The 25119-nt window shown below is 49.5% G+C and overlaps 1 protein-coding gene across 4 annotated transcripts in view; it reads left to right on the forward strand.

The window, feature by feature from the left end:
- Positions 1 to 329: 329 nt before the first annotated feature.
- Positions 330 to 25119, forward strand: part of ABCB10 (ATP binding cassette subfamily B member 10) — a 33756-nt gene continuing 8966 nt past the window's right edge. Inside the window, exons 1-9 of one of the 4 annotated variants that reach the window (XM_043596350.1) lie at positions 5234 to 6995; positions 10241 to 10443; positions 10701 to 10901; positions 11752 to 11954; positions 16170 to 16304; positions 17351 to 17497; positions 18251 to 18386; positions 23344 to 23439; positions 24816 to 25025. In XM_043596350.1, the coding sequence (XP_043452285.1) occupies positions 6985 to 6995; positions 10241 to 10443; positions 10701 to 10901; positions 11752 to 11954; positions 16170 to 16304; positions 17351 to 17497; positions 18251 to 18386; positions 23344 to 23439; positions 24816 to 25025 (1342 nt within the window). In that variant the 5' untranslated portion in view covers positions 5234 to 6984. Of the gene's footprint in view, positions 978 to 5233; positions 6996 to 9154; positions 10444 to 10700; positions 10902 to 11751; positions 11955 to 16169; positions 16305 to 17350; positions 17498 to 18250; positions 18387 to 23343; positions 23440 to 24815; positions 25026 to 25119 lie in introns of those variants that run through there. The other 3 variants (XM_043596349.1, XM_043596348.1, XM_043596351.1) reach the window with 3 other exon arrangements.

Here is a 25119-nt window from a genome sequence, read left to right on the forward strand (position 1 = left end):
GCTCGCAGGTTTTTACCGGAAGGGACTGAGAAGCGCGAAAAAGCTCCCCGCACGATAGTGCGCAGGCGCAGCAGCGCCCGACGCTTTCTTCAGCCCCGTCTTTGGCGCCGCCGGCTCCGCGCCCCGCGCTCGGCAGCCCGGTGGGGGGCGCTGCGGGGAAGGACCCCCGAGGCGGGAGGGGGCTCCTTGGAGGGGGTGTGGTGCGGCGCCCGGGTCGCCGCCCTCGGGGGCGGGCACCCGTGCGGGCGGAGGGCCGCTGCTAGGACGAGCATGGGGCGGGCGCGACCCGGGGCGTGCGCGGGGGCCGGGGGCCCGAGGAGAAGGGTGACGGCGGGTGACAACGGGCGGGGCTGCGGGCGGCGCCGCGTTCACGCCCTCTGCTCGGCCGGGCCGGGAGGGTCCTCGGCCTCTGTGCGCGCCGGGCCGGGCAGGCTGAGGCGCACGGGGCGGACGCGGCGCCATGCACGGCCCGCCTGCTTGGCCGCTGCGGCTGCTCGTGTGGCGAAGCCCGGCCGCCAGAACGTGGGCCCCGGGCGCCCGTGTCCCGGGGCCCCGGCCGCAGTTGACGGGCCTTTGGCCGGCGCGGCCTTGGGGCGCGGGGCCGCGGCTCCTCGGGGATGCCGGAGCCGCGCGAGGCCCGCGCCGCTGGACTAGCGGCTACCCGAGCGGGGGTCCCCGCGGCCCCGGGGGCGGAGCAGGCCTCGCGCGGCTCCTGGGGCTGTGGGCGCGGCCCCCCGGCGCCTGCAGATGCTGGGGGCTCGCCGGGCCCGGCGCTGCGCGGCTCCCGCGCGCCGGGCTCCCGGGCGGCCCAGCAGTGGCCGCCCGGGTCGGGGACGAGGCCAGGCAGCGCGGGCCGGCTTTGCCTGCGGCCGCGGCGACTCCCGGAGACGACTCGCGAATGCGCTCCGCGGCGGCCAGGCGCTCGGATGCCCGGAAACTTCTGGGGCTGGCGTATCCGGAGCGCGGGAGGCTGGCAGGTAGGGCTTTTTCTCCGTCCGTTCTCTTCCCAACGCTGGTCAGCACCCCTTACAAAGCGCGTGGTCCCGCGACCGCCGAGAGGGGACACCGCGGGGGCTGCAGAGAGACCCTGGGCCACTTGTAACACTGGGTGTAGGGACGGGCTGGCTCCTTACCTGAGGATCTCCACCAAGAAGGGCCGGGTGGAGCGCTCACCTCCCGGTAGCACTGTCGAGCGTTCAGGTTGGCCGAGTTGTGTTTTATGTTTCTCGGCTTGACACACGATACGAGTGGAGCAGTATTTCATTATTGGAACCTTTGGGTCTGTTCTGCTTTGGCATTGCCAGTATTCTCAGAACGGGCCGCGTCCCTTCCCCCCCCCCCCCCCCCCCCGTTCATTGTAAAATTTATTCTAGCCAAAAATATACCTATTTTGTATTATACACTGATACTACTTAAAAACATTTTTTGCCTTAGACAAGTTTATTAAACAGCACTTTTTTTTTTTTTTTTTTGCTGTATGAAGTAAAACAGTCTAAACCTTTCAGATTTGTCTCGTGCTTTTTGCCTCCCTCAATGGTAAGCAGGAAGTTTCTAGCTCTTCAAAAAAAATCAAACACTGCCTACCATCAGTGATCTGTAAACTCCAGAAACTTTGAGCAAACTATAGACCAAACCCCAACTAAATCATAATTGAGTAATTTTTTAAAGAAATAAAAGTGGATGTTTTTAAATGTGTATTTTTTTGAGAGAGAGAGCGTGAGCCGGGGGAGGGACAGAGAGGGGGACAGAAGATCTGAAGCAGGCTTCTTGCCGTCTGCACAGAGCCTGACTTGGGGCTGAACCCACTAACCGAGAGATCACGACCTGAGCCAAAGTCAGACACTCAGCCGACTGAGCCACCCAGGCGCCCCAAAATGAATGTTTCAGAACGATTTTCTATGGCTCCTCGTTTTCAACCATAATTCGGGAAATGCTGGCCTTTTAAGATGTAAAAGTTTCTGAGATTCCCCTAAATCTTCATTTCTTTAATAAATATTTATTGAGCCCCCTCAGTGTCTGGTGGGCCATGGGGTTGCGTGTGTGAGCAGAAAGAAACACAGTTCCTGTTCCTCCTAGGGCTTTCAGCTTGGTGGGGAAGAAACATAAATGAAATAATCATGTGACTGGAGAGAAAACTGCAGCCCTCCCAACTGAGGGCTTGGGATCGAGGCCTGTGAGGTTGTCAGATGCAGCCCTTGAAACAGTGAGAATCCCACACCCTTTGCCGCAAATCCACTGCTTTAGAAAAGATTTTCCAAGAGAGTCATTTGCCATGTAGGGCAGGTCGGTGCCACGGAGGAGAGCAGATAGGGAGAGAACGTTTCTCTTCTTACTGTTGAAGCTTAGGGGAATTCTTGGTATCACTGAGGTAGAAAGAATTTATGTCATGGCTCACTTGATTGTACGTAGATTTTGTTGGAAATAAAGATCTTTTACTCTATTAAAAGAACATTTTGAGACCGGAAGATCCCACTGGGCTGTGAGCTGCTTGAGAACGGCGCTGGGTCTAATTCTGTCTAGTTCTTAGCATGTGTGCTGCCTAGAGCAGGGGCTCCGAGTGCCTGAGGTGGAAGAATAAATAATGGTACAACCAGGCCCAGATTGAGGCCCAAACGTAGAGACCCTGAACCCTACAGGGTGTGTCTGCCATTCCCATATGCAACTCAGAGTGAGTGCCAGGAAAACCAGGGATGTTTAAAGTTTATTTATTTATGAAGAGAGAGAGAGAGCGTGCGAGGGAGTGGGGGAAGGGCAGAGAGCAAGGGAGAGAGAGGAGCCCCAGCAGGCTCCACGCTGTCAGCACAGAGCCCCACGTGGGGCTCGATCTCACAAACCGTGAGACGACCCGCGCCGGAACCAAGAGTTGGACAAGTAACCGGCTGAGCCCCCCGGGTGCCCAGTTTTGTTTTATTTCTGAGATATTAGGCGCTGAGAAGGTTTTTTAGGTGTCAGGCTTTGCTGGTGCCCACATGGGCTCGGCACCATGGGTAGCCTAGCCCCGCATCTCGCGTGCCCATCATCCCTGTACCTTCTTACTCTGTTCCCACATGTCCCACCACGCTGGTATGTGGAGAAGTAAAGCAAGAGCTGCACCGCCTTTTATTATGAGAAGAGCTGGTTTGGGGCGCCTGGGTGGCTCAGTCGGTTGAGCGTCCGACTTCAGCTCGGGTCATGATCTCACAGTTCGTGAGTTCAAGCCCCACGTCGGGCTCTGTGCTGACAGCTCAGAGCCTGGACCCTGCTTCAGATTCTGTGTCTCCCTCTCTTTCTGACCCTCTCCTCCTCATGCTCTGTCTCTCTCTGTCTCAAAAATAAATAAAACATTTAAAAAATTAAAAAAAAAAAAAAAGAAGAGCTGTTTTGATCTGCCTCGCTGAATAATTGTGAACATTTGATCCGAGAAAGGCTGAGGTTGGTTCACTAATTCTTCTAAACAGACAATCAGCCCGTGTTGTACCTTATAAGGAAATCTGATGAAAAACCCTCACTAGGACATACGGTTTCCTTAAAAGTCATTGTGTATGATACATTGAAGCCAATCTGGATGTTGGCATTTGTGGGATTAAAAGGAAGTGGGGTGTCACGTCGTCATTAATTTGTAACTTATCATCATAAGGGCAGCCTCAGATGTTGGCACAGCTCTTCGAAATGCTACAGATAAAGAGCTGTGTGCGTGTGTGCACGCGCATGTGTGTGTTACAATCAAGAGACCAAAAAAAAAAAAAAAAAAAAACCCGAGTTGCAGAGAAGGAATTCCAATGTTAACGTGCTGGTTTTTAGGAAAACAAACGCAAACGTCCTTTTTTTTAACAATTCAGCCATACATCTGATTAACGACATTTTCCTCTGTCTTCAGCAGTTTGCTGAGTATGCCACCTGAAGTGCGTGACTGGGAAAGTTGGATCTTAAGTAATTTGTGTCAGAAACTGTAAAATCAGGGTCTGCCATTTGAACTGTTTCCAGATGTGTGTGTGCAGAGACCGGTCGTAGCGTCACCCATACCCCCCTCTCCCCCAGGTCTTCTAGAGGCACTGCAGCCCCTCACCCGCCCCCGTGCCCCCTCCCCTGCTACCCACTTGCTAGAGGAATCCGCAGCCCATCTTCCTACAGCTGTGGCCCACAGCGGTGCTCTCCGGTCTCACTGATAACTCTTCCTCTTATCCCCTTGGCCAGAAGGAGTCTTCAAAGATACAGGAGCTCACCGAGGAGCCCCTAGTGGACTGCTGGGATAAGAAGTCATTTGTCAGAGCCCCTTGCTGCGCCTGGCAGATAGAGGGGGGCGGTGGAGGGCTCTGGCCATCCCATTGAGTTAGGGGCAGGGAGCACTGCGTGAGCTGATCTCAGCAGTGAGGTGTGTGGGCCGTTGGGGTCCGGTGGGGTCGTGACCACAGTGCCAACCTGGAGGTGCACACAGAGACACCTTGCCAGGCAGGCTCCCGGTTACACTGTTCGAGATACACCACACCCCTCCACCCACACTGTTCAGTTGAGGCCCCTGTGGAGGACCTGGGAGGGTGCCCCTCACTTAAAATACTGATAAGGGCTGTGTGCTTTGAGATTAGGGCCATTCTGAGAAGCCCATGCCCACCGGGAGCTTTTGCTGAATGTATAAGTTAGATTTTATGAAGTGACCAAAAACAATGAAGTGATAAAGCCAGTGAATACGGTAAACAAGGAGCGGATGAGCTGTGCTGAGAGCGACTGTTCCCTGAAGTCCCCAGTCAGGACAGAGGCTCTGACAAGGACCGTACTAACTGGCACATGAGGCTATACCTTTGAAATGGGGACTGCTCCAGAAAGCGGGGGATGTTTGTTTGCTCTGGAGACACCGTATATCAGAGAACGCCTTAACGTTCTGTAGCTGTGCTACGAAACGTGTTAGCATTGATTTAAGTGGAAAGTGCATACCAGATTTTAAAAGAACTTGGTATGAAGGAAAAAAAAAGTGAAGTATCATTGTAGGGTTCGCTATTATTTTTATGTAGATTACATGTTGTTTAATAACTTGGATATATTGGACCAAGTGTGTTGTTAAAATTAATCTTACCCACTCCCTTTTACTCTTTCAATGTGGCGATTAGAAGATTTAAAATTACATAGGTGGCTCAGTTGGTTAAGCGTCCGACTTCAGCTCAGGTCGTGATCTCGCGGTCCACGAGTTCGAGCCCCACGTCGGGCTTTGTGCTGACAGCTCGGAGCCTGGAGCACCTGCTTCGGATTCTGGGTCTCCCTCTCTCTCTGCCCCTCCCCCACTCGTGCTCTGTCTCTGTCTCTCTGTCTCTCTCTCAAAAATAAATAAACATTAAAAAAATAATAAAATTACATGGGTGGCCATCGTGTCCCCTGAGCAGAGAGTACTGGAGGCAAAGGCAGCCCCCCCGCCCCCCAATTGCAAATATGACCCAGATGCCTCAGTCTTCAGCACGTGCTGACAGTCTGGAAGGTCTTTGTTCTGCGTGAACCTAAGAAGTTTCCTAAATGCTCTGCTTCCTGCTAGTCCGCCAGCCCCTCGCGTCTTCACTTCCTTCCCCGTCCAGTTTAGATGCCAGGCTTCTTCACCTCACCCTCGAACCTGGAGTATCTTCTACTCCTTTGTTCCCCATGGTACCCACCTTGCATCCACGGAAATGTCTCCCAGATGCCTGAAAACTCAACATGTCCAAAATCCAAAGTTGCCTTCCTCCCCCAAACTGCCTTTTCTGCTGCCACTTCTCTCAGAGAGTGGGCTGCTGTGTGAACCCCTTTGCCAAAGCCAGCGACATATTCTTGACTCCTTGTGATGGGGACAACGGAAGTGCTATCTACTATGTATTGTTTGCTAGATATCGGGCACCGTACCAGATGCTTTACACGTATGTACTGAATTTTCTCCTTGTGGTATCTCTATGAAAGAGGTATTATTTTTATTGCCGTTTTACAGATGAAGAAACTGAGGCACAGAGAGGTTGAGTGACTCACTGAAGGTCCAACAGCTAGATGGCAGAGCTAGGTCTCAGTTTAGAACCTACCCTCCTAACACGCTCCCCAAATGCGGTCAATTCTCGGGTCCTCTGGAGCCTCGTTCCTAAAAACAGCTGCAGTCCTTGTCACCTTCCTTGTCCCCTCTGTCCCCACCCTAGTTCCCCCAGGCCCCCTTGCCTGAAACCGTGGAACACCACACCGTAAGCGGTCTCCGTCTGCGCTCATGCTGGCCTCCAGTTCTCTCCTTTCACTCTGCAGCCAGAGCGGGACATTTAAAATGCAAAGCTGCCTGTAGCACTCGCCCGCCTAAAGCCCTCTGACAGCCTGCCATACTGCAAATTCCCTGTTCCGCTTCACAATCTGGAGCCCCCCCCCCCCCCACCTCTCCACTTTGTTTCTCAGGGCTGCTTTTGTGTGTCACGAGGTCCCTATTCCAGCTCTGTCCTGCAGCCATTCTACTGCTTCCTGGCCTGCCCCGACCCCAGGCTCAGGCCGGTTTCTCTGCTTGGAGTGTAGGAAGAAGACGAAGGCTTTGTGTCAGAACAGGGTTCGGTACTGTATGAACTGGGTGACCTTGGGCAAGCGCCCTCACCTCTTTGCCGGAGTTGCCCCTAAAATAATGAGGATAAGAGGGGTGCTGGGAAGATTCAAGGAGATAATGCCTATCGGAGGCTTCCGATCGTGGTGGGGGCTCGTTTTTGAGCTTCGTCTTTAGGCCTGGAACGACACTGGGGATAGCTGTACCGACCGGCCTGATGGTCAGATGCGTCGCTAAAAGACTGGTTCTGTGTCCAGCAGCTGGGGCTCATGCTGCACAGGTTCTTCCGCCCACCCCAAAACCCCTGTGCTTTCATGAGCAAACTCTGCGTTTTGGGATGTCTTCCCTCCTCCCTTTGAAGACTAGTTCCTGCACTTTTTGGATGCCGTGGTTCAGTAGGACGAAGACAATAGGAAGATACCTGAAGAAATCTGTCAAGAGATACATAACAGTTGCTGGGGTCCCATCAGGCAAGAGGCTTAACCATGGAAAACAGGTGAAGAACTTCAGAAGGGCTGCAGCGTCCTTGGCATGTTGGGCTTAGGGAGGAATCTGGAACGATAGTTCTGGTTCAAATCTAAATTATTCACTAACGCCGAAGACAGTGGTATGTAGGCAAGACGTCCATTAAAAAGAATCCGTCTAACTGAAAGCTGAAAAAAATCTTTACTTTTGCCTGCGTTCATTCGCCTTTGGCTATTTTATTTTACTTCTGTGTCCTGCACTGTAGGAGGACACAAATGGCAATAAAACGGGCTGATAATCTTTTTTTTTTTTTTTAATTAAAAGGAAAAAGGGGCTATCCTGGAATGAGTTTGGATTCAACTCAATTCTTTCCTCTTTGTAATCGTTATCATGACTGCGTCAGAACTAGGGTTCAGAATCTAAATCGTGGGGCATTTCATTCACGAACTCCAGACTCTGATTTGGAATCATCAATTGGAGTTAAAAGACGGGAGGAGGGAGGGGGAAATGGACCCTTCTGGCACTTCACATGCATGGCACCCGCGGAGGCGTTTGCCAGAGCGAAAGAGCAGACTGGAGAGACTAGCTAGCTACTGATGACAGATGAAACGGAAAGGCCTCTCGGGTTAATCCCTCGTTCCTCAGGACGCCTCTCTCCGGAGCACACCGGCTCCCTGAGGTTGTGCTGGGCAGAATCCCGAGTAGGCATTCTCTGGGCCTGGTGGGCTTTCAGTCCCTCTGGGCTCTTGTCGTCAGGAGCGTGGCATTTTGAAACAAGACCCCAGGTCTTGCATCAAAATGAAACGGCCCTTGACCAGGTTCACATTATTCAGTTAAACTGTGGCTGTGCGGTATGAAGCCAGACACAGGAACTTTCTGGCTCCGTGCAAAGAATCATCTATCTCCATGTGGACTTCCCGAGGCGCCAGAGACTCCGTTCCTAGCTAGGCTCACTGAGGCGCTTCGGTGTGATAGACTCTTATGCCTTCTTCGCCCCCGTTCGGTTTTTTTTATTCATCCAGCAGATGTTTATGGAACTTCTCCTGTGTCTCTGTCCCCGTGGGCGGTGGGAGTATAGCAGTGAACGAAACAGACAAAAATCTTTTAGGTCCTAGTGGAGAGTAGACAGTAAACAAGTGACACTTTGGGTTTAGAATGCCAGACGGTGGCACGTGCTAGGAGAAGAAGGAAGAGGGAGTGATGCAGGCAGCGTTTGGGTATTTGTATTTTAACGAAGGTTGTCAGAAGGTTGTCCGCTAAGGCCTTCTCCAGAACAGGATGTCAGGAGGCCTCGAGGAAGGAAGAGAGCCATTGTGGGAAATGTTCCCTCCCTAAACGCCTCCCCTTTCTCCTAGCGCTCTGCCAGCCAACGAACCGTGGGCACTGAGTCTGCTCTTTGCTCTTTTTTAAATCTAAACAAATATTTTTCATTGAAGTCTAGTTGATGTGCAAAGTTATCTTCGTTCCAGGTGTCATATATTGAATCAATTCTGCCCTTTACTCCACCACGATAAATGTAGTCGCCATCTGTCACCAAACAGCATTTAGTACTGTATTATTGACTGTATTCCCCAGACTGTACTCCGCATCTCTGTGGCTTATTTATTTTATAACTGGAAGCTTGTTCCAGTTCATCTCCTATATCTATCACTCCTTTTTTAAAATTTTTTTTAACGTTTATTCATTTTTGAGCGACAGACAGAGACAGAGTATGAGCGGGGAAGGGGCAGAGAGAGAGGACACAGAATCTGAAGCCGGCTCCAGGCTCTGAGCTGTCAGCACAGAGCCCGACACGGGGCTCGAACTCACGAACCGCGAGATCATGATCTGAGCCGAAGGCGGACGCTCAACCGACTGAGCCACCCAGGCACCCCTGTATCTGTCTCTTAATACTCTCTCCCACCTTTCCTCTGGTAATCTCCAGTTCTCTGTATTTAAGAGTCTAAAATATTTTGTTTGTCCATTTGTTTTGTTTTTTATGCTCCAGATGTAAGTGAGGTCACGTGCTGTTTGTCTTTCTTTGTCTGACTTACCTTACTCAGCCTAATACCCACTCGGTCCATCCATATTAGAGGAAATGGCAAGCCCTCGTGCTTTTTTATGGCTGAGTAATATTCCACTGTGAGTGTGTGTGTGTGTGTGTGCGCGCGCGCACGTGCGTATACCACACTATCCATTCATCTGTGGATGGACACTTGGTATTGTAAATAATACAATCTGTATTCTTTTTATTGAGGTTACGTGAAAGTAATACCTTTAACTGCAGTGGTTAGCATTAGACAAAACACCAAGAGAAGCAATTGCTACTTGCAGGGTGTGAGAGCTCCCATCTCCTGGGGTTCCGTCCATGTCGTGTTCATCTAGGAGCCTCGCCATGACTTTAAGGTGGTGGTACTAGGTGGGTTCCTAATAGGACCAAGCTCAAAAGTACGCAGTAGCACATACCCTGCCCCCCAGTCACCCTGGTCTTAAGAAGGAACTTTTGTTGCCCGCGTCTGATTGCTCTCCTGGAGTTGTCCTGTGTGTACGTAAACTTCGAAACCAACCAGAAAACGTTAACATCCGGGTCCTGGGCTGTTTTCGCTAACATTGTAGCTTGGTGACGTCAATACCTATAGAGTCGCCCCATTCTTTTTAATAACTGTGTAACACTCAGAAAATAAATGCTCCTTTATTGATCTAACTTGTTCCCCATTTGTGGATGTTCCGCCGGTATAAGTGATGCTGTAACGAACATCCGTGAGGGTACATGTTTTGCATACACTTAGGGGAGTATACATAGAAGTTAGAATCTTAGAGGCGGAATTGCTGGATCAAAGGGAATGTACATTCACATTTTAACCGATACGATCGCATCACTCTCCGTTGCATTGGTACCACTTTGCACACCCACTAACAGTGCAAATGCCCCTTTTCCTACAGCTTCTTCCAGCACGGTGTGTTATCGATCTCTGATTTTTGCCAATCCAGTGGATGAAAACTAGAATACCTTTGTAGTGTAGATTTGCACTCCCTTATTAGGGATGCACTCACCTGTTTTATGTGTTGTTCCTGGTCGGGTTTTCTCAGTATCTTCCTTTCTGTTAAGACTCTACCCCACTGCTTTTTAGACGGATGAACAATTGTGTTATTATCTATTGTCCCATCATGCCAGTACTCTGGTGCTTTATTCCCCAAAGCAGTAAGATTAAGAGGGAACGTACCACATGTGTCATGGATGACAGCAACTGCTTTCCAAAGGTTATTTAAAGTTTTGAAATTCTATACATAATCCAGAGATCTACCTGCGTTGCTTGATCTTCAAGCGAAGATACAGTTCAGATGCCAGGGAATAACCACGTGTAGCATGAATGCAGGAAAAATCTCATCTGAGATAAACACCAAGATCAAGCGGCAGGGAGGGAGGCCAGAACGGATTTTCAGATTTTCCACAGTCGGCTCTTGGATATTCCTGGCAAGGAAGACACGATCAAACCTGGGTAAAAGCAAAAGTCATCTTCTCTGGCTACTTGGGTATGCTCGGTCACCCTCCTCACTCTGTCCCTGGAAGCTCCTCGGTTCTTGCCTTCAGTCAAGGGCCCGGGAGCTGAAAGAAGGAAACCCGCAGCACCTGCTCTGCGCAAGCTCTGAGCAGCGCATGCTCTGAACAGCTGCTGCGGGCAAGACGCTTGGTGAATTCGGCGCCCCGCCCCTCGCCGAAGCACCCCCGGGCCTGAGAACTTCCTGTGTTTTCTAGCCGCAGTTGGGTTTCTGGCCATGTCCAGTGTCATCACCATGTCCGCTCCCTTCTTCCTGGGGAGGATCATCGATGTCATTTACACAAACCCCACCGTGGACTACAGCTATACCCTGACCCGCCTCTGCCTGGCGCTCAGCGGCGTGTTCCTGTGCGGTGCTGCTGCAAACACTGTTCGCGTCTACCTCATGCAGACTTCAGGTAAAAGGGCCCTCACCTTGCCGAGCATGGCGTTCCAGAGGATTCGCACTGGGGCTCACGTGGGGTTTCGTGCGCTCCGGGCCCCCTGTTCCTCTTTTCCCACAGTCCCATCCAGCGGGGACAAAGCCCCATGTCTGGCCAGACGTGGGAGCTACGAATATTTTTCGATCCGGCGCTCACTTCTCAGCTCCCCTGGTACGTGGGTGGAAGGGAGGGAAGCCGCCTGTCTTACGGGAGGCACGGCCCGTGGGCAGGAGGCTGGAGTTCTGAGCCTTCTCCAGGGAGCTGTGGAAATCTTGCATGCTCCGTGTTTGTGTTTCCCCTCCAGTGGGCACTGGGGCGATGGTGTTTTACAGCCTTTCCGTGACGAGGCCTGGCCGTTAACAGGCCGGTGACAACCACAGAAATCACAGAGCCCGGGGTGCCCGACTCTTCCGCCGGCTGCTCGCCACTTAGCTCATAAAACGCTCTGCGGATGATTAACCGGCCCTTGCCGCTGCCGAGCTCGGTACAGAAAAGGATTGCCAAGGGGGAACAGAATCAGCTTTGGGGAAGTTAGCGTAGGAAGCCTCATTTGTAAATAGTACTGTTTAAAATGTCTCTCAGCGATCTTCTGTTTTATCCCCGGGTCCCCTCCTGCGCATCCACGGTCTCCGCACGGTTCCTGAGGCAGAAAGAGTGCTCGTTACCAGTGTGTGCGTGTCAGCGTGCCGGGGCTCAGGGGGGCCTGTTGCCAGCAGGTGGACGCAGGGCCCCAGACGTGCTGGGAGGAGGTTGATGACGGCCGCCCGAGCCGCTGCCTGTTAGCTGGCTCGACCCAAGCTGATGCCGTTCTTGTTTGCTTTTGCAGGTCAGCGCATTGTGAATAGGTTGAGGGCTTCGTTATTCTCCTCTCTTCTGAGGCAGGAGGTTGCTTTCTTCGACAAGACTCGCACTGGAGAATTGATTAACCGCCTCTCCTCGGACACCGCACTCCTGGGGCGCTCAATTACCGAAAACCTGTCGGATGGGCTCAGGGCCGGGGCCCAGGCTTCCATTGGCATTGGCATGATGGTACGTCGGCCTGGCTGGCATCGGCGCCTTCTGGTCAGGGCTTTGGCCTGTGCCGGGCCTCTCAGTCAGGGGATGAGCTCTAGCTGAGCTGTTCTCATCGCCCCGTAAGCCACTTAGCCAGGAGTGCTGCCGCAGAGGCACGGGGGATGTGGGGCTTGCTGCCTCCTGTGCGGCCTCCTGCACCCTTCATTTCTCCAGGATGACTTCTTATCTGGAGCGTGCACCATTAACATTTAGGAAAGATTGCATTATTGCCTGGGTTTTCTAAGAATGTGTGAAAGAATGTTGCTGAAAAAAGCAACAGGTGAAAGGAGCGCTTTGAGTGCCAAGCTGTGTGTTAGAGGAAAGGTAAGTAAGTTACATTCCACCCGCCTCCCCCCGGCCCACACCAAAAAATGCAGTAGCGCTGCTATTGCTGTCTTGGTAAGACCAAGGGATGGTTTCCTTTCCTCTTCGTAAGGAAGACGATAAATTCTATCCTGTACACGAGTGGGTCTGTACTCCACTGAAGTGAGCTCTCTCTACTCCCGCCGCCCCTTTTCCTGCCTTAACCGGGTGGCTTGAGCACCGTCGTCTGTTTGCCTCGCTTCTTCAAACCCTGTTTCTGTTCAGACCTGTGCTGCTGGCCGCTAGAATGTAAAGCAAACTGCATAGGTCATTTTAAACTTTCTAGTAGCCACATTTTATTATTATTTTTAAATGTTATTTATTTATTTTGAGAGAGAGAGAGAGAGAGTGCGAGCAGGGGAGAGGCAGAGAGAGAGGGAGAGAGATTCCCAAGCAGGCTCTGTGCTGTCAGCGCAGACCCCAAAGCAGGGCTCGATCTCACGCACCGTGAGATCCTGACCCGAGCTGAAGTCAAGACTCTGACACTTAACTGATCGAGCCACCCAGGCGCCCCTCTAGTAGACACATTTTAAAAAGCAGAAAGAAATGATTTTTTAAATGTTTATTTGTTATTGTTAAGAGAGGGCGAGAGTGAGAGCAAGCAGGGGAGCGGCAGAGAGAGAGGGAGACAGAGAATCGGAAGCAGACTTTCCACTGTCCGCGCAGAACCCGACGTGGGGTTCGAGCTCACAAACTGTGCGCCGAAGTCAGATGCTTAACTGACTGGGCCACCCAGATGCCCCCAAGATGAGATTAATTTTAATAACGTATTTTACTTAATCCAGTATAACAAAGCATCAGTTCCACATGTAATTTTTCTAACAATCATTAATCGGATATTTAATATTATTTTTTCATGTTAAGATTTCAAAATCCAATGTGTATTTTATACTCATGGAGCATCTCAATCCGGATGCTAAATTTTCATTGGAAATATTTCAGCTGTGTTTAGATTTCATAACGTTTGCCATTGAAAAGGTAGATTGACATGCCAGAACTTGACCTAAACTTGACCAATAACTGAATAGAAATGAAATATTGGTTTTTAAGTTTAAATTTTAGTGAAAGCTAAACAAATTTAGGGATTCAGTTTCTCAGTCACACTGGCTGCATTTGCAGTGATCAGTGGCCATGTGGCCCTATCATTGTGAGCAGTGCAGTCCTAGATCCCCAGAGTGAAGATTCTAATTGATCCCATCTCCCAGGTGGAGCAGCTTGGGTTTTTGTCCTCTTTGCGTCCACGCAGCGCTCAGTCCAGAGCAGAAGGACGCACTGCCAACCTGAGCCGGTAAGATCTGGTTTATGAAATGAAAAGCCGCTGTGAAATCCCGTGTTTTCTCAAGAAGACCCATCCTGCACTAACGCATCATTCCTAAATATCGATAGTTCTGGGGCTCAGGAAAAGCTGGGAACCTCTTCCTGTATCAGTTTCAGACAGTTCAGAATAAGTCCGATGGCTAATCAGAAGGGGCCTTAGTCTGCTCAGGCTGTCTTAACAAAGTATCACAGAGCGGGTGACATAACCGACAGAGATTTACTTCTTACAGTTCTGGAGGTTGGAGTCCAAGGTCAAGGTGCTGGCCAAGTTGGTTCGTTGTGAGTCTCTTCTATTGGCTTGGCTTGTAGGTGGCCGCCATCTTGACATGTGCTCACATGGCCTTTCCTCAGTGCTTGCGTGCAGGTTCTTAGGGGGTCTCTTTTCTTAAGGACCCTGATCTCATCAGGGCCCCACCCTTTGACCTCATTTCACTTTAATTACTTCCTTAGAAGCCCCATCTCCAAATATAGCCACACTAGGGTTAAGGCTTCAGCATATAAATTGGGGGGGGGGGGGCACCAACATTCAGCCTCATGAGTTGGCATCACCTGGGACCTGGTTTTTAGCCCTGGAGGAACAAAAGTAGCCTTAGTTTCTCACAAGCTCCCTGGACCTGACCTCTGATAAGTCTGCTGACAAGAACCTAGTAATGTCTATACCAGACTGCAAGTTTAGTAGTTTACATTACGGGATTTTCCTTCCTACAGTAAGATGTGTGTTCCTGGGGCGCGTGGGTGGCTCAGTCGGTTGAGTGTCCGACTTCGGCTCAGGTCAGGGCCTTGCAGTTTGTGAGTTCGAGCCCCGTGTCGGGCTCTGTGCCGACAGCTGAGAGCCTGGAGCCTGCTTCAGAGTCTGTGTCTCCCTCTCTCTGCCCCTTCCCCACTCGTGCTCTGTCTCTCTCTGTCTCTCAAAAATGAATAAACGTTAAAAAAAAAAATGTGTGTTCCTGCTCTTCCAAATGCTCCTTTTTGGTGACAGGACCCTGCATTAGGCTTCAAAGACTTATTACCAAGCACGGAACCAGAGCAGAGAGAGGTGGGTGGTGCCGAGACATTCTGATGGCTATTCCGGCCCCACCGCAGAGGACTTCCCATGCAGTTGGTTTGCTTGAGCTCTGTTGGATTCAGGCGCCGGAACTGTGAGGCCTGCCTTGATTGCATCCCTGTCCCTGCACATGGCCTGCAGGCGACCTGCTGGACTGCATGGCCTGTGTGCTCAGGGTGGATCGGTCCATAAGTGGTCAAAGGTGCCAACCACCTTCCTGCCTCCGGGCCTTTGGGCACTTTCCCTTGTAAGACCCTATTACACCTGCAGTTATCCTCTGTGTGTGTCTCTCTTTTACCCATCTGCTATCTAGCTGTCACTCTGATAAAACTCCACATGGATCAGCTGTCTCCCAGGTGCCTGGAATAGTGTGAGCTCTCTGTAGGCGTTCAGTAACGGGCTGTTGAATGAACGATTGGCTGATCCATTTATCACTGTACGTTTCGGTCTGCGACTTTTCCTCAGCGTTTTAAGAAAGCCTCATGCCGACTATACCATTTCCCGTGCAGATGAGATTTGGCAGATTTTAACCATTTGTTGAAGAGACGCTGGTACCATTGAAAATCCAGGGGCGCCTGGGTGGTGCCGTCGGTTAAGCGTCCGACTTCAGCCAGGTCACGATCTCGCGGTCCGGGAGTTCGAGCCCCGCGTCAGGCTCTGGGCTGATGGCTCGGAGCCTGGAGCCTGTTTCCGATTCTGTGTCTCCCTCTCTCTCTGCCCCTCCCCCATTCATGCTCTGTCTCTCTCTGTCCCAAAAATAAATAAACGTTGAAAAAAAAAAAAAAAAAAAAAAAAAAAAGAAAATCCAATCACCAAACTGCAGGGTTGGCAGGAGCCCCATTATGCTATGTCTCTAGAAGTTGATTATTTCCTCCTCGAGCAGCTCCAGTTGCTAGAAACTTCTTATGTTGAGTCCACATCCCTCCTGCCGAGACTTCGGTCCTCTGAGCCCTAGAAACAGCTCCAACTCTTCTTCCACTTGTTAGTCCTGCTCTCACCTGATGGTCGATTGATACGGGGTTTTGTGGTGTCTTTGCCGTCTTGGCCATTTCAGTGCGACGTTGCTCTGGTCATTCAGTGCCTTAGAGGGGACCCAGACCTGAATACAGAATTCCTGGTGTGGTCTGGCCAGCGTGGAGCAGCCCGGGCCTCCATCCTTCACTCCTGTCCTGCCTTCCCCCCCACTCTCATGGGACAGCATGGTCTAAGGTGCACACAGCACTGTACCGGCTGTGGTCCAGCACTGGACGGTAAAATATTTCCATCCTTTCTTCAGCGGCTTTGTCCGTATTACCCCTGTGTGGTGTGCTCAGTACTCAGGGGGTTTTATGAAGCTTGAAGGTGTCTGAATAACACACACACACACACACACACACACACACACACACACCTGTAGTAGGTAATGAAAGTGTCTTGCTGCTCTGTGTAACAAACACCTAACACCTTTTGGCTTTTGTTTTTGACAGTTTTATGTCTCACCTCAACTGGCCACTTTTGTTTTGAGTGTGGTGCCTCCAATATCCGTCCTTGCTGTGATTTATGGACGTTACCTACAGAAGCTAACCAAAGTTATGCAGGATTCCCTGGCCCAGACCACTCAGGTAAAAGCCCCTCCCTTACGTGGTCTCCGCTTGGAGGAGATGTGCTTCTGCTTTTCAAAAAAGTACTTCACTTTTCCTTAAGGGAGCCCTCAAGAAGGCTAGAAACCCAGACTAGGTTTCTATGGGCTAGAATCCTATAGATTCTATCCTTCTAGAATAGGCTAGAATCCTAGAAACCTAAAAGACTCTGCCTTCTAGACTAGATTACTACCCACACCTTGAAGTAGATCCCACTTGACTAAACATTGTGTGAACTCTTTCGCTCTTTACCGTCACTGTTTCTCATAGGATCGCAAAGCTCATTATATTTTGAAAATAGTGTCTGCGTGACGCTTTGTCCTTCGTTAATTGAGAAGTGAAGCTTTGCAATGCTATCCGGTATTGCATTTTTTAAAAACTGAACATAGCTGGTACATTTTCATGTTACAAAAAACATGGGTGTTTATCATTGAAAACTTGAAAATATCGAGAGAAAAAATAACACATATAACCCTCCCTCTCAGAATGAATGGTATTAACATTTTTGGAGTCTATCCTTTTTACCTATCTTTTTCTCTGTATAAAAATATATTTCACAGGGCACCTGGGTGGCTCAGTCGGTTAAGCATCCAACTCTCGATTTCGACTCACAATCTCACAGTTTCGTGAGTTCGAGCCCCGCGCTGGTCTCTGCACTGACCACACAGAGCCTACTTGGGATTCTTTCTGTATCTACTCTCTCTCTCTCTCGCTCCCTCTCTCTCTCTCTTTCTCTCTCTCTCTGCCCCTACCCTGCTCGTCTCTCTCAAAATAAGTCAACTTTAAAAAAATATATATATATATTTCAGTATCCATTAGCCCCCGTTTGCCTTTCTATCTACATATATATGGCGTGTAAATGTGTAACTATAACAAAAATATATTTGTTTCCAAAAATAAAATTGTTCATATACTCTGCTTTGTAATCTATTTTTAATGTCTTAAAAATGAGAGCCCCGTTTTAACTTTGCTCTAGAAATCTTGAAATGTGACTTTCCTCCCCTGAAATGTATTTATTATTCTCCCAGCTAGCTGAGGAAAGTATTGGAAATATAAGAACTGTTCGAGCTTTTGGGAAAGAAATAACAGAAATAGAGAAATACACCAGCAAAGTGGACCACGTGATGCAGTTAGCAAGGAAAGAGGCGTTTGCTCGGGCTGGCTTCTTTGGAGCAGTAAGTAGCTCATTTTGAAAAGAGTGCAAAGGACAGATGTTACGACTGAAACAGATTTGTATTCCCTTGACTTTGCCGTAAATAGAAAATAATTCTACTCCACTTCAAGATTAGGTCTGAGAGTTCATTTTTGTGAAAGAAGAGGAAACCACTGCATGTGACTAAGCGGCGGTGGGTGATGAGACCAACAAATACAACACTGAACTAGAAAATCACCGCGAGCGGGAAATCTATACCATGTTCAAGTGGGAAAGAACTTCAGAGGCGATTCAATAATGGTCATGATTTAGGGACACAGAGGAAACAGGCCCAGATGAGGCAGCATTACCAAAGACCATGTACCTAACAAAGCTCAAGGCAGATCAGAGACAGGACTCCAACTTCTTGTCTAGCCTTTGCTGAGGGCATCACATTAAGATACATAAATGCATATGCTTGCTGTGCATTCGTCTTGTTGTTAGGGAGGGAGTCCTTAATATTGGGTTTTCCTTTGCAAACCGAGTCCATTGAGTAAAATAGGAATCTGATGGGTGACTTAGCTTCTAGGTTTTCACGTTGATGAGATCATTTCCTTCAATACTGTGATCTTTCCAAAGTAGTTTTTTATTTGAAATTCAGATTAAAACTTAGTGTTCTGGGAAAACCTTGTTGTGATCGTTAAATGCAAAAAAGAAACTATAGGCGATATTTACGCTTTTTGCATTTAGGTTTCTGGCTCCTACCTGAGGTGTCTTCATTTTCTTCATTTGACAGACGGGGCTCTCCGGGAACCTGATTGTGCTTTCTGTCCTGTACAAAGGAGGGCTGCTGATGGGCAGTGCCCACATGACCGTGGGTGAACTCTCTTCCTTCCTAATGTATGCTTTCTGGGTTGGATTAAGCATTGGAGGTATATAATTTAAACAGGCTTGGGAGTTACAAATTAAAACTCAGCTTATTGTCTCTGCGGTAACAATTTAACTTTGCCACTGCACCACCTCTCGTCAGTTAACTTCAACTGAAAAAAACATTTCCTAGAATGTTAGTCCAAATTGCCTCTGAAAGAAGATGTAAAGATATGGACGTGATCTTGCCATGTAGGTGAGCAGTTCCTTGGCTGGGAAGGTGAGGATTTTCATAGGCCTCTCGTGGCTCATTGAGCTCAGGGTCATACTGGAGCTGTATTTTCCAACTTGCATGTTAACACGGCTTGCTGGCTCTGGTCCTAGGAGGTGGGACCAGCAGGTGGGGGCTCTGGGACCTTAGGAGGTGGAAGGAAGGACAGTGCTGAACAGGTGTGCACACAAAACCCACGGTTCCTGTGGCTCTGGTAGTTACCCGACTGACAAATCACCGTGAAATAAAATTCCTTTTGTACCAAGTCAACCACATTCAAAACCGATGAACAGTCGTAAGTAGAAATCAGAAAGTGCGTGAAGTGGGGTCGCTTGCCTTGGTCAAGAATCTCTCGAAGCTCAGCTTCTGTTGTTGAATCCTGGCCAAAGGGAAGCAAGTTCTTGGAGACAGAGCTGTGTGAAGTCTATGAAAGTTTTCTTTCCTGTACCTCGCCTGCATGCCCAGCCAACAGGGGACAAATGATTTCCTGCCTTTTGTTTTCCTCCTTCCCTGAAAACTGAGATAGAAAGGTTAGATAAATAGCTTGAGGTGTGGCCAGCGGAACTCTGGTATCCCACCGTGGCCTCTCCACCCAAGACTTTTCTTTTCAGGGTTAAAGCTAGAGGCTTTTCCTTAGACGTTGGCAGGCAAGTGAGGATATTTTCTGGACTGAGATTTTGAGAGATCCCTGAAAAGAGCATGTTAGTTCTGCGGGCTGCTCTGGAAGAAAAACCTGATTCAGACCGGTCAGGGTGCTAAGTGACTTGGGAAGTGAGAGGGTCAGTTCGCGAGGACCCAGTGAGGTGGGGTTGCTCTCCTCTCCACCCCTGGGATGAGCCTGCTGGGCCACAGGGTCTCACACCTGGCTGGTCGTGTTCCTTCAGTCTTCTGTCCTGCCCGACAGTGGATTTACCTTCTGCCACTTACCCTCTCTGCGGCCTTTCTTTCCCATCCCACGCTTGACCGCAGTCTGCTGTCCTCCCCAGCCTCCCCCAATGTTCTGTTTTCTGCCACAAGCTGCTTTGGTCTTTCTTAGTCCCTCCGCTCCTCGCACCTGCTTTTCTCCAAAATTCTTGACCCGACAGAAGCTACCTCTGGTTTGGGGTCTTCACTGCCTGCCTTTTTGTCCTGACAAGCTCGCAGCTGTGCCTTGTACAGGAGTAGGTGGGAAACACGGTGTACCGGGTGACTGACCGGAAGTTAATTCCCTCCCCCCGTTACGGAAGCTGCTGCTGAGGCTTTGTCTGTGCTCGAGGTTTGAGGGTAACTTTGCTTTCTGAACCACAGGCTGTCCCATGACTCTGATCACTGCCTGGTACAATACGTGCCAAGTGGGGCTGGAGGGGGGAGAAAAGGTGCGGGTAGATGGATGGGGATCTGTGACCACACGGTGTCCCCACATTTACAACCTAGATAGGTACTTAAGGCTGTAGGAACTTGATTCAAGAAGCTGAAACAGATTTTAAAGGTTTTTGTGAAGCTCACTGTTGAAAACAATCGCATGATGAATCTGTAAGCAAGAAATCCTATTTTGTTTATTAGAATGTATTTAATAATTAAATGTTAAAGAAAGTTTAGATGTTTTCTGCTTAGAATAGCATACTGAAAAACAAATACAACAAATTCTACGTATATTCGAGAGAGGATCAGAAGGGCTGTTTGAAGAAAAGCATGCTTGTTCGTTTCGTGCCAGAGAATGCCCTTACATCTACCTAGCGAACCCCAATACCTCGTTTCTTATTTATTTCTATCGAGGTGAAATTCACCTAACATAACGTGAACCGTTTTAAAGTCTACAGTCCGGTGGTATTTTGTACATTCACAGTGTTGTGCAACCACCGCCTCCCCTTGGTTCCGAAATATCTTCGTCACCCCCCACACCCCCAGCCCAAAAAGAAACTCCCATACTCATTAAGCCGTCGGTTTCCATATCCCTCCCTCCCCCAGCCCCTGGCAATCACAGTTTGCTTTGTGTCTTCCCGTCTTTACTGGAGTTCGCATAAAAGGAATCACACAATATGAGGCCTTGTCTGTTTGGCTTGTTTCACTCAGCACGTTTTCACAATTCGCTCACATTGTAGCGTGCTTTGGTCCTTCCTTCCTTTTCACGGCTGAATAATACTCCGTTGTATGGGTGGACCGCGTGTTGTGTATCCGGGGCCATTTTGCTTGGTTTTTATTTTCACTATGTTGAACTACCTCCAACTCCTTCCCTCCTTTTTTCTTTTTTTTTTTCTTTTTTATTAATAGAAAATTTGTTAGAGGAGTTTTAGGCTCACAACAAGATTAAGCAGAGAGTATAGGGAGTTCCCACATGTTCCCTGCCTCTACGCGAGCACAGCCTCCCCATCAGCATCCCCCACCAGAGTGGCACATTTGTTATCATTGACAAAGCAACACTGACAGGTGATTATCACCCAAAGCCCAAAGTCCATCGTTTACATTACGTTCGCTGGTGTTGTATATCCCATGGGTTGGAACATGCATCTGTCATTACAGTATCATACAGAATACTTTCACCGCCCTAAAAGTCCTCTGTGCTCTGCCTATTCCTCCCTTCCCTTAACCCCTGGTGACCACTGATCTTTTTATTGTCTCCACACTTTCACCTCTTCCAGAGCGTCATCTAGTTCAGATAGGCATCTTTCATTTCGTAGGTGGCATTTAGTGTTCCTCTGTGTCCTTTCAGGACTTGATCGCTCGTTTGGTTTTAGCACGGACTAATATTGCATCGTCCGACGTACCACGGTTTCTTTACCCACCCACATTCTGAACGACATCTCGATTGCTTCCAGGTTTTGGCAATTATGAATAAAGATGCTCTATAGATCCACAGGCAGGTTTTTGTGCCGACGTGAGTTTTCCCCCTCTGTGGGTAAACCCAAAGGAGTGAGATTGCTGGGTCGTAGGCAAGAGTATGTTCGGTGTAAGGAACTGCCTTCCAAAGCGGCTGTGCTATCTTGCATTCCCACCAGCAGTGAATGAGAGTTCCCAATGCTCTTCGTCCTCACCAGCTTTAGGTGTTGTCAGAATCTTGGGTTTTCATCCTTCCGTTAGGTGTGCAGAAGTACCTCGTTCTATTTGCATTTCCCCGATGACATGTGATGTCACCTGTAGATCTTTAGTGAGGTCTTTGGGTTCAGGTCTTCTGCCCATTTTTTGATCGGGTTGTTTTCTTACTGTCGAGTACGAAGAGTTCTTTGTACATCGTGGAACCTTTGTCAGCTGGGTCTTTTACAAATATTTTCTCCCAGTCTGTGGCTTGTCTTCTCATTCTCTCTGGAGAGCACAAGTCTTTGATTTTAATGAAGTCTAATTTGTCAGTTCTTTCTTTCATGGATCGTGGGTTTGGTGTTGTATCTACAAAGTCATCACCAAGCCCAGAGTCATCTAGGATTTGTCCTATGTTAACTTCTAAGAGTTTTACAGTTTTGTTTTTTACGTTGAAGTCTGTGATCCATTTTGAGTAATTTTTGTGAAGGGCATGAGGTCTGTGTCTAGATTCTTTTTTTTTTTTTTTTTTTTTTTTTTGCATGTGGATGTCCAGTTTTTCCAGCACCACTTGTTGAGAAGACCATCCTTTCTTTATTGAATTGCCTTTGCTCATTTGTCAAAGATCAGTGGACGATATTTATCTGGATCTATTTCTGCCCGGTGCACTTTTAATTCAACACGAAGAGTTTAATCCACTGTATTCTTGCACAGACTCCCACAAAAAATGCACCAAAATACCTTGGAAAGAATAGCTGAATTGCATTTTTGTGGCATCCTTACCGCATGTTACAAGTATATGTTCTTGCGGTTGGCATGGCCTAGCGTACTTGGAGTTTGTTTGCTTTAAGTCATTAATTCATTCACAGTTCAAAGGTGACTTTGGGGTACCTAGGTGTCTCAGTCGGTAAAGCATCCGGTTCTTGATCTCAGCTCAGGTATTGATCTCGGGGTCTGAGTTCAGTCCCCGTGTTGGGTTCCGCGCTGCGTGGGGAGCTTATTTAAAAAACAAACAAACATGGGGCGCCTGGGTGGCTCAGTGGGTTAAGCATCCGACCTTGGCTTAGGTCATGATCTCACGGTCCGTGAGTTCGAGCCCCGCATCGGGCTCTGTGCTGGCTGCTCAGAGCCTGGAGCCTGCTTCAGATTCTGTGTCTCCCTCTCTCTCTGACCCTCCCCCATTCATGCTCTGTCTCTCTCTCTCTCAAAAACAAATGAACATTAAAACAAACAAACAAAAACAAAGGTGACTTTAAAAAGAGATTGTTGGAAAATTTAACATTTCTAAATTCCTTTTCAGTTTTTAGCCTAGTAAAAGTTGTATTTGTCGAGTGCTTGAAATGGGGTTTGGTTTTGCAGATATGAATTTAAAATGAATATTGGGATGTTTTATATTCCTTTTAAGTCAGCATTATATTCTACTTGTATTGCTCTGTTTTTTCACTAGGTAGCTTTTCTCTGTCACGTTGTGATTTTAATTCAGTGGTTGATTACTGTGGCTATATGCATTTGTAAATTCCCAATCGAACATGAAATCTGTATTAGAAATCAGTGAAATCGGAGGAGGAGAAGCTGAAGGCAAACAAGGGTATGAGACAGAGGGAATTTTGAGTACAGATTCCCAGGCAGTTGCCTCAAATCCTGTTTGAAAGTGAACAGATGTCATATTAAAAGCAAGTTACCGTTACTGTTTGCAGAGGGCTGTAGCAGATGGTTGTTTCCTGGCATTGGTGATGAGTATGTTTGCTTCTCGTCCTTAGGGCTGAGCTCTTTCTACTCGGAGCTGATGAAAGGACTGGGTGCCGGGGGACGCCTTTGGGAGCTCCTCGAGAGAAAGCCTGAGCTGCCTTTTGACGGTGGGTATCCCACGGGTTTGTTCTTTGCTGGGATTAGACAAATGTTGCTTTGGGGGTGCCTGGGTGGCTCAGTTGGCTGAGCATCCAACTTTCGATTTCAGCTCGGGTCATGATCTCGCCGTTCATGCGTTTGAACCCCCTCCCTTCCCCTCTGTGCTGGCGGCTCAGAGCCTGCTTGGGATTCTCTGCTTCTCCCTTGCTCGCTTGCGCTCTCTCTCTTTCTCTCTCTCAAAATAAATACCTAAACAGTTAAAAAAAAAAAAATGTGGCTCGGGACAGTTAGACCAGCTCTACCTGTGAAGGCTGAGCGTGACAAGGGTGTTGTCCTTGCCACGTTACAGAAAGGGTGATCAGAGGGGCAGGTGGTGGGAGGGGAAGGACAGAGGAAGCGTGGGGGCTGACCATGCAGTGTGTCAGTCCTGCCGGTGATCTGTTATCACCAGCAGCAGGAAGGAAGCGAGTACCACCCGGGGGTACAGATGGGAAGGGCCCTGGCCAGTCCGCCAGATTTGTCTTCTGTAGTGCTTTTGATGTTTGTGTTGGGGCGAGGGCGGGGCGGGGGGAAAGGAAGGCAGGTCACACATTAAAAGCCTCCAAATTTCTTGGCTTGGGGAGGGGGGTGGGCTAGCGGATGCTGGTGTTAATTGGCTAGAGCCATCTCCTTCGTCAACTCCTTCCCTAGAAGCTAGCGCTCCGGGGAGCTACGTGACCTAGAAGCAGTGGCCACTCCGTCACTCGCTGACTCCCAGGACACTGATTGCTGCTCAGCCCCAGTATTCTCCAGTGTGACAGGCTGGAGGAAGTAAGCCCGGCTGAGGGAGACGGAGTGGCTACTCCCGAGTCATCGGCAGGGTGAGGAATACGAGGACAGAGCAGCCCTCGGATCCCTCTGGCTCTGCGGCTGGTGTACAATGCTCAGCCCTCTGTCATCCTTCTCTCAAGACATTTAGAGAAGAGAAGACAAACCCTGCACCCGAGGAACTCGAGGTGGCGGCACAGAGGGGGAAGGCAATCGGCTTCGAAACCAGACTGCCCTACGGGGGGACGGTCGCTCCGCTGCCCGTTGGCTTGGGCAGGCGGTTGTCTCTGAGACTCCGTGTCCCGTCAGTAAAACTGGGACAGTCACCTCTGCCCATCAAGGCCATGAGGCTCAGACGAACGCAGAGGTATCGTGCCTCGCACAGAGTGCGTGCAGAGCAGGCTCCGGGTGAGCGTTAGACGGAGGCCTCTTCCGGGCTTGCCCGGGAAGGGCTCACAGTCCGGGGGAGTGTGGTGGCCGTGGCCCGGCACCGCCTGGAGTCAGACGAGTGGGAGAATGGAGTTCCGCTGTCCGTTTGATCTTTGCGTTAAGGAACTCGTACTCTGTCTTGTTTCAGAAGGGGGCGTTTTAAACCAGGAAAGTTTCCAGGGCACTCTGGAGTTTCGGAACGTGCATTTCGCCTACCCCTCTCGCCCGGAGGTGCCTATATTCCAGGATTTCAGCCTTTGTATCCCGTCAGCGTCGGTCACGGCGCTGGTTGGCCCAAGTGGTTCTGGCAAATCAACGGTGCTGTCCCTCCTGCTGAGGTTGTATGACCCCATTTCTGGTGAGTGGGTCATCGCCTGGTAGGGTGGGAGGCCTCTCCAGAGCCCCCCTACCCCTGTGTTCTGGGAGAGGACCAAATTAGGCAACGACTTGTA

This window comes from Prionailurus bengalensis, chromosome D2 (genome assembly GCF_016509475.1).
Source record: "Prionailurus bengalensis isolate Pbe53 chromosome D2, Fcat_Pben_1.1_paternal_pri, whole genome shotgun sequence".
NCBI lineage: Eukaryota > Metazoa > Chordata > Mammalia > Carnivora > Felidae > Prionailurus > Prionailurus bengalensis.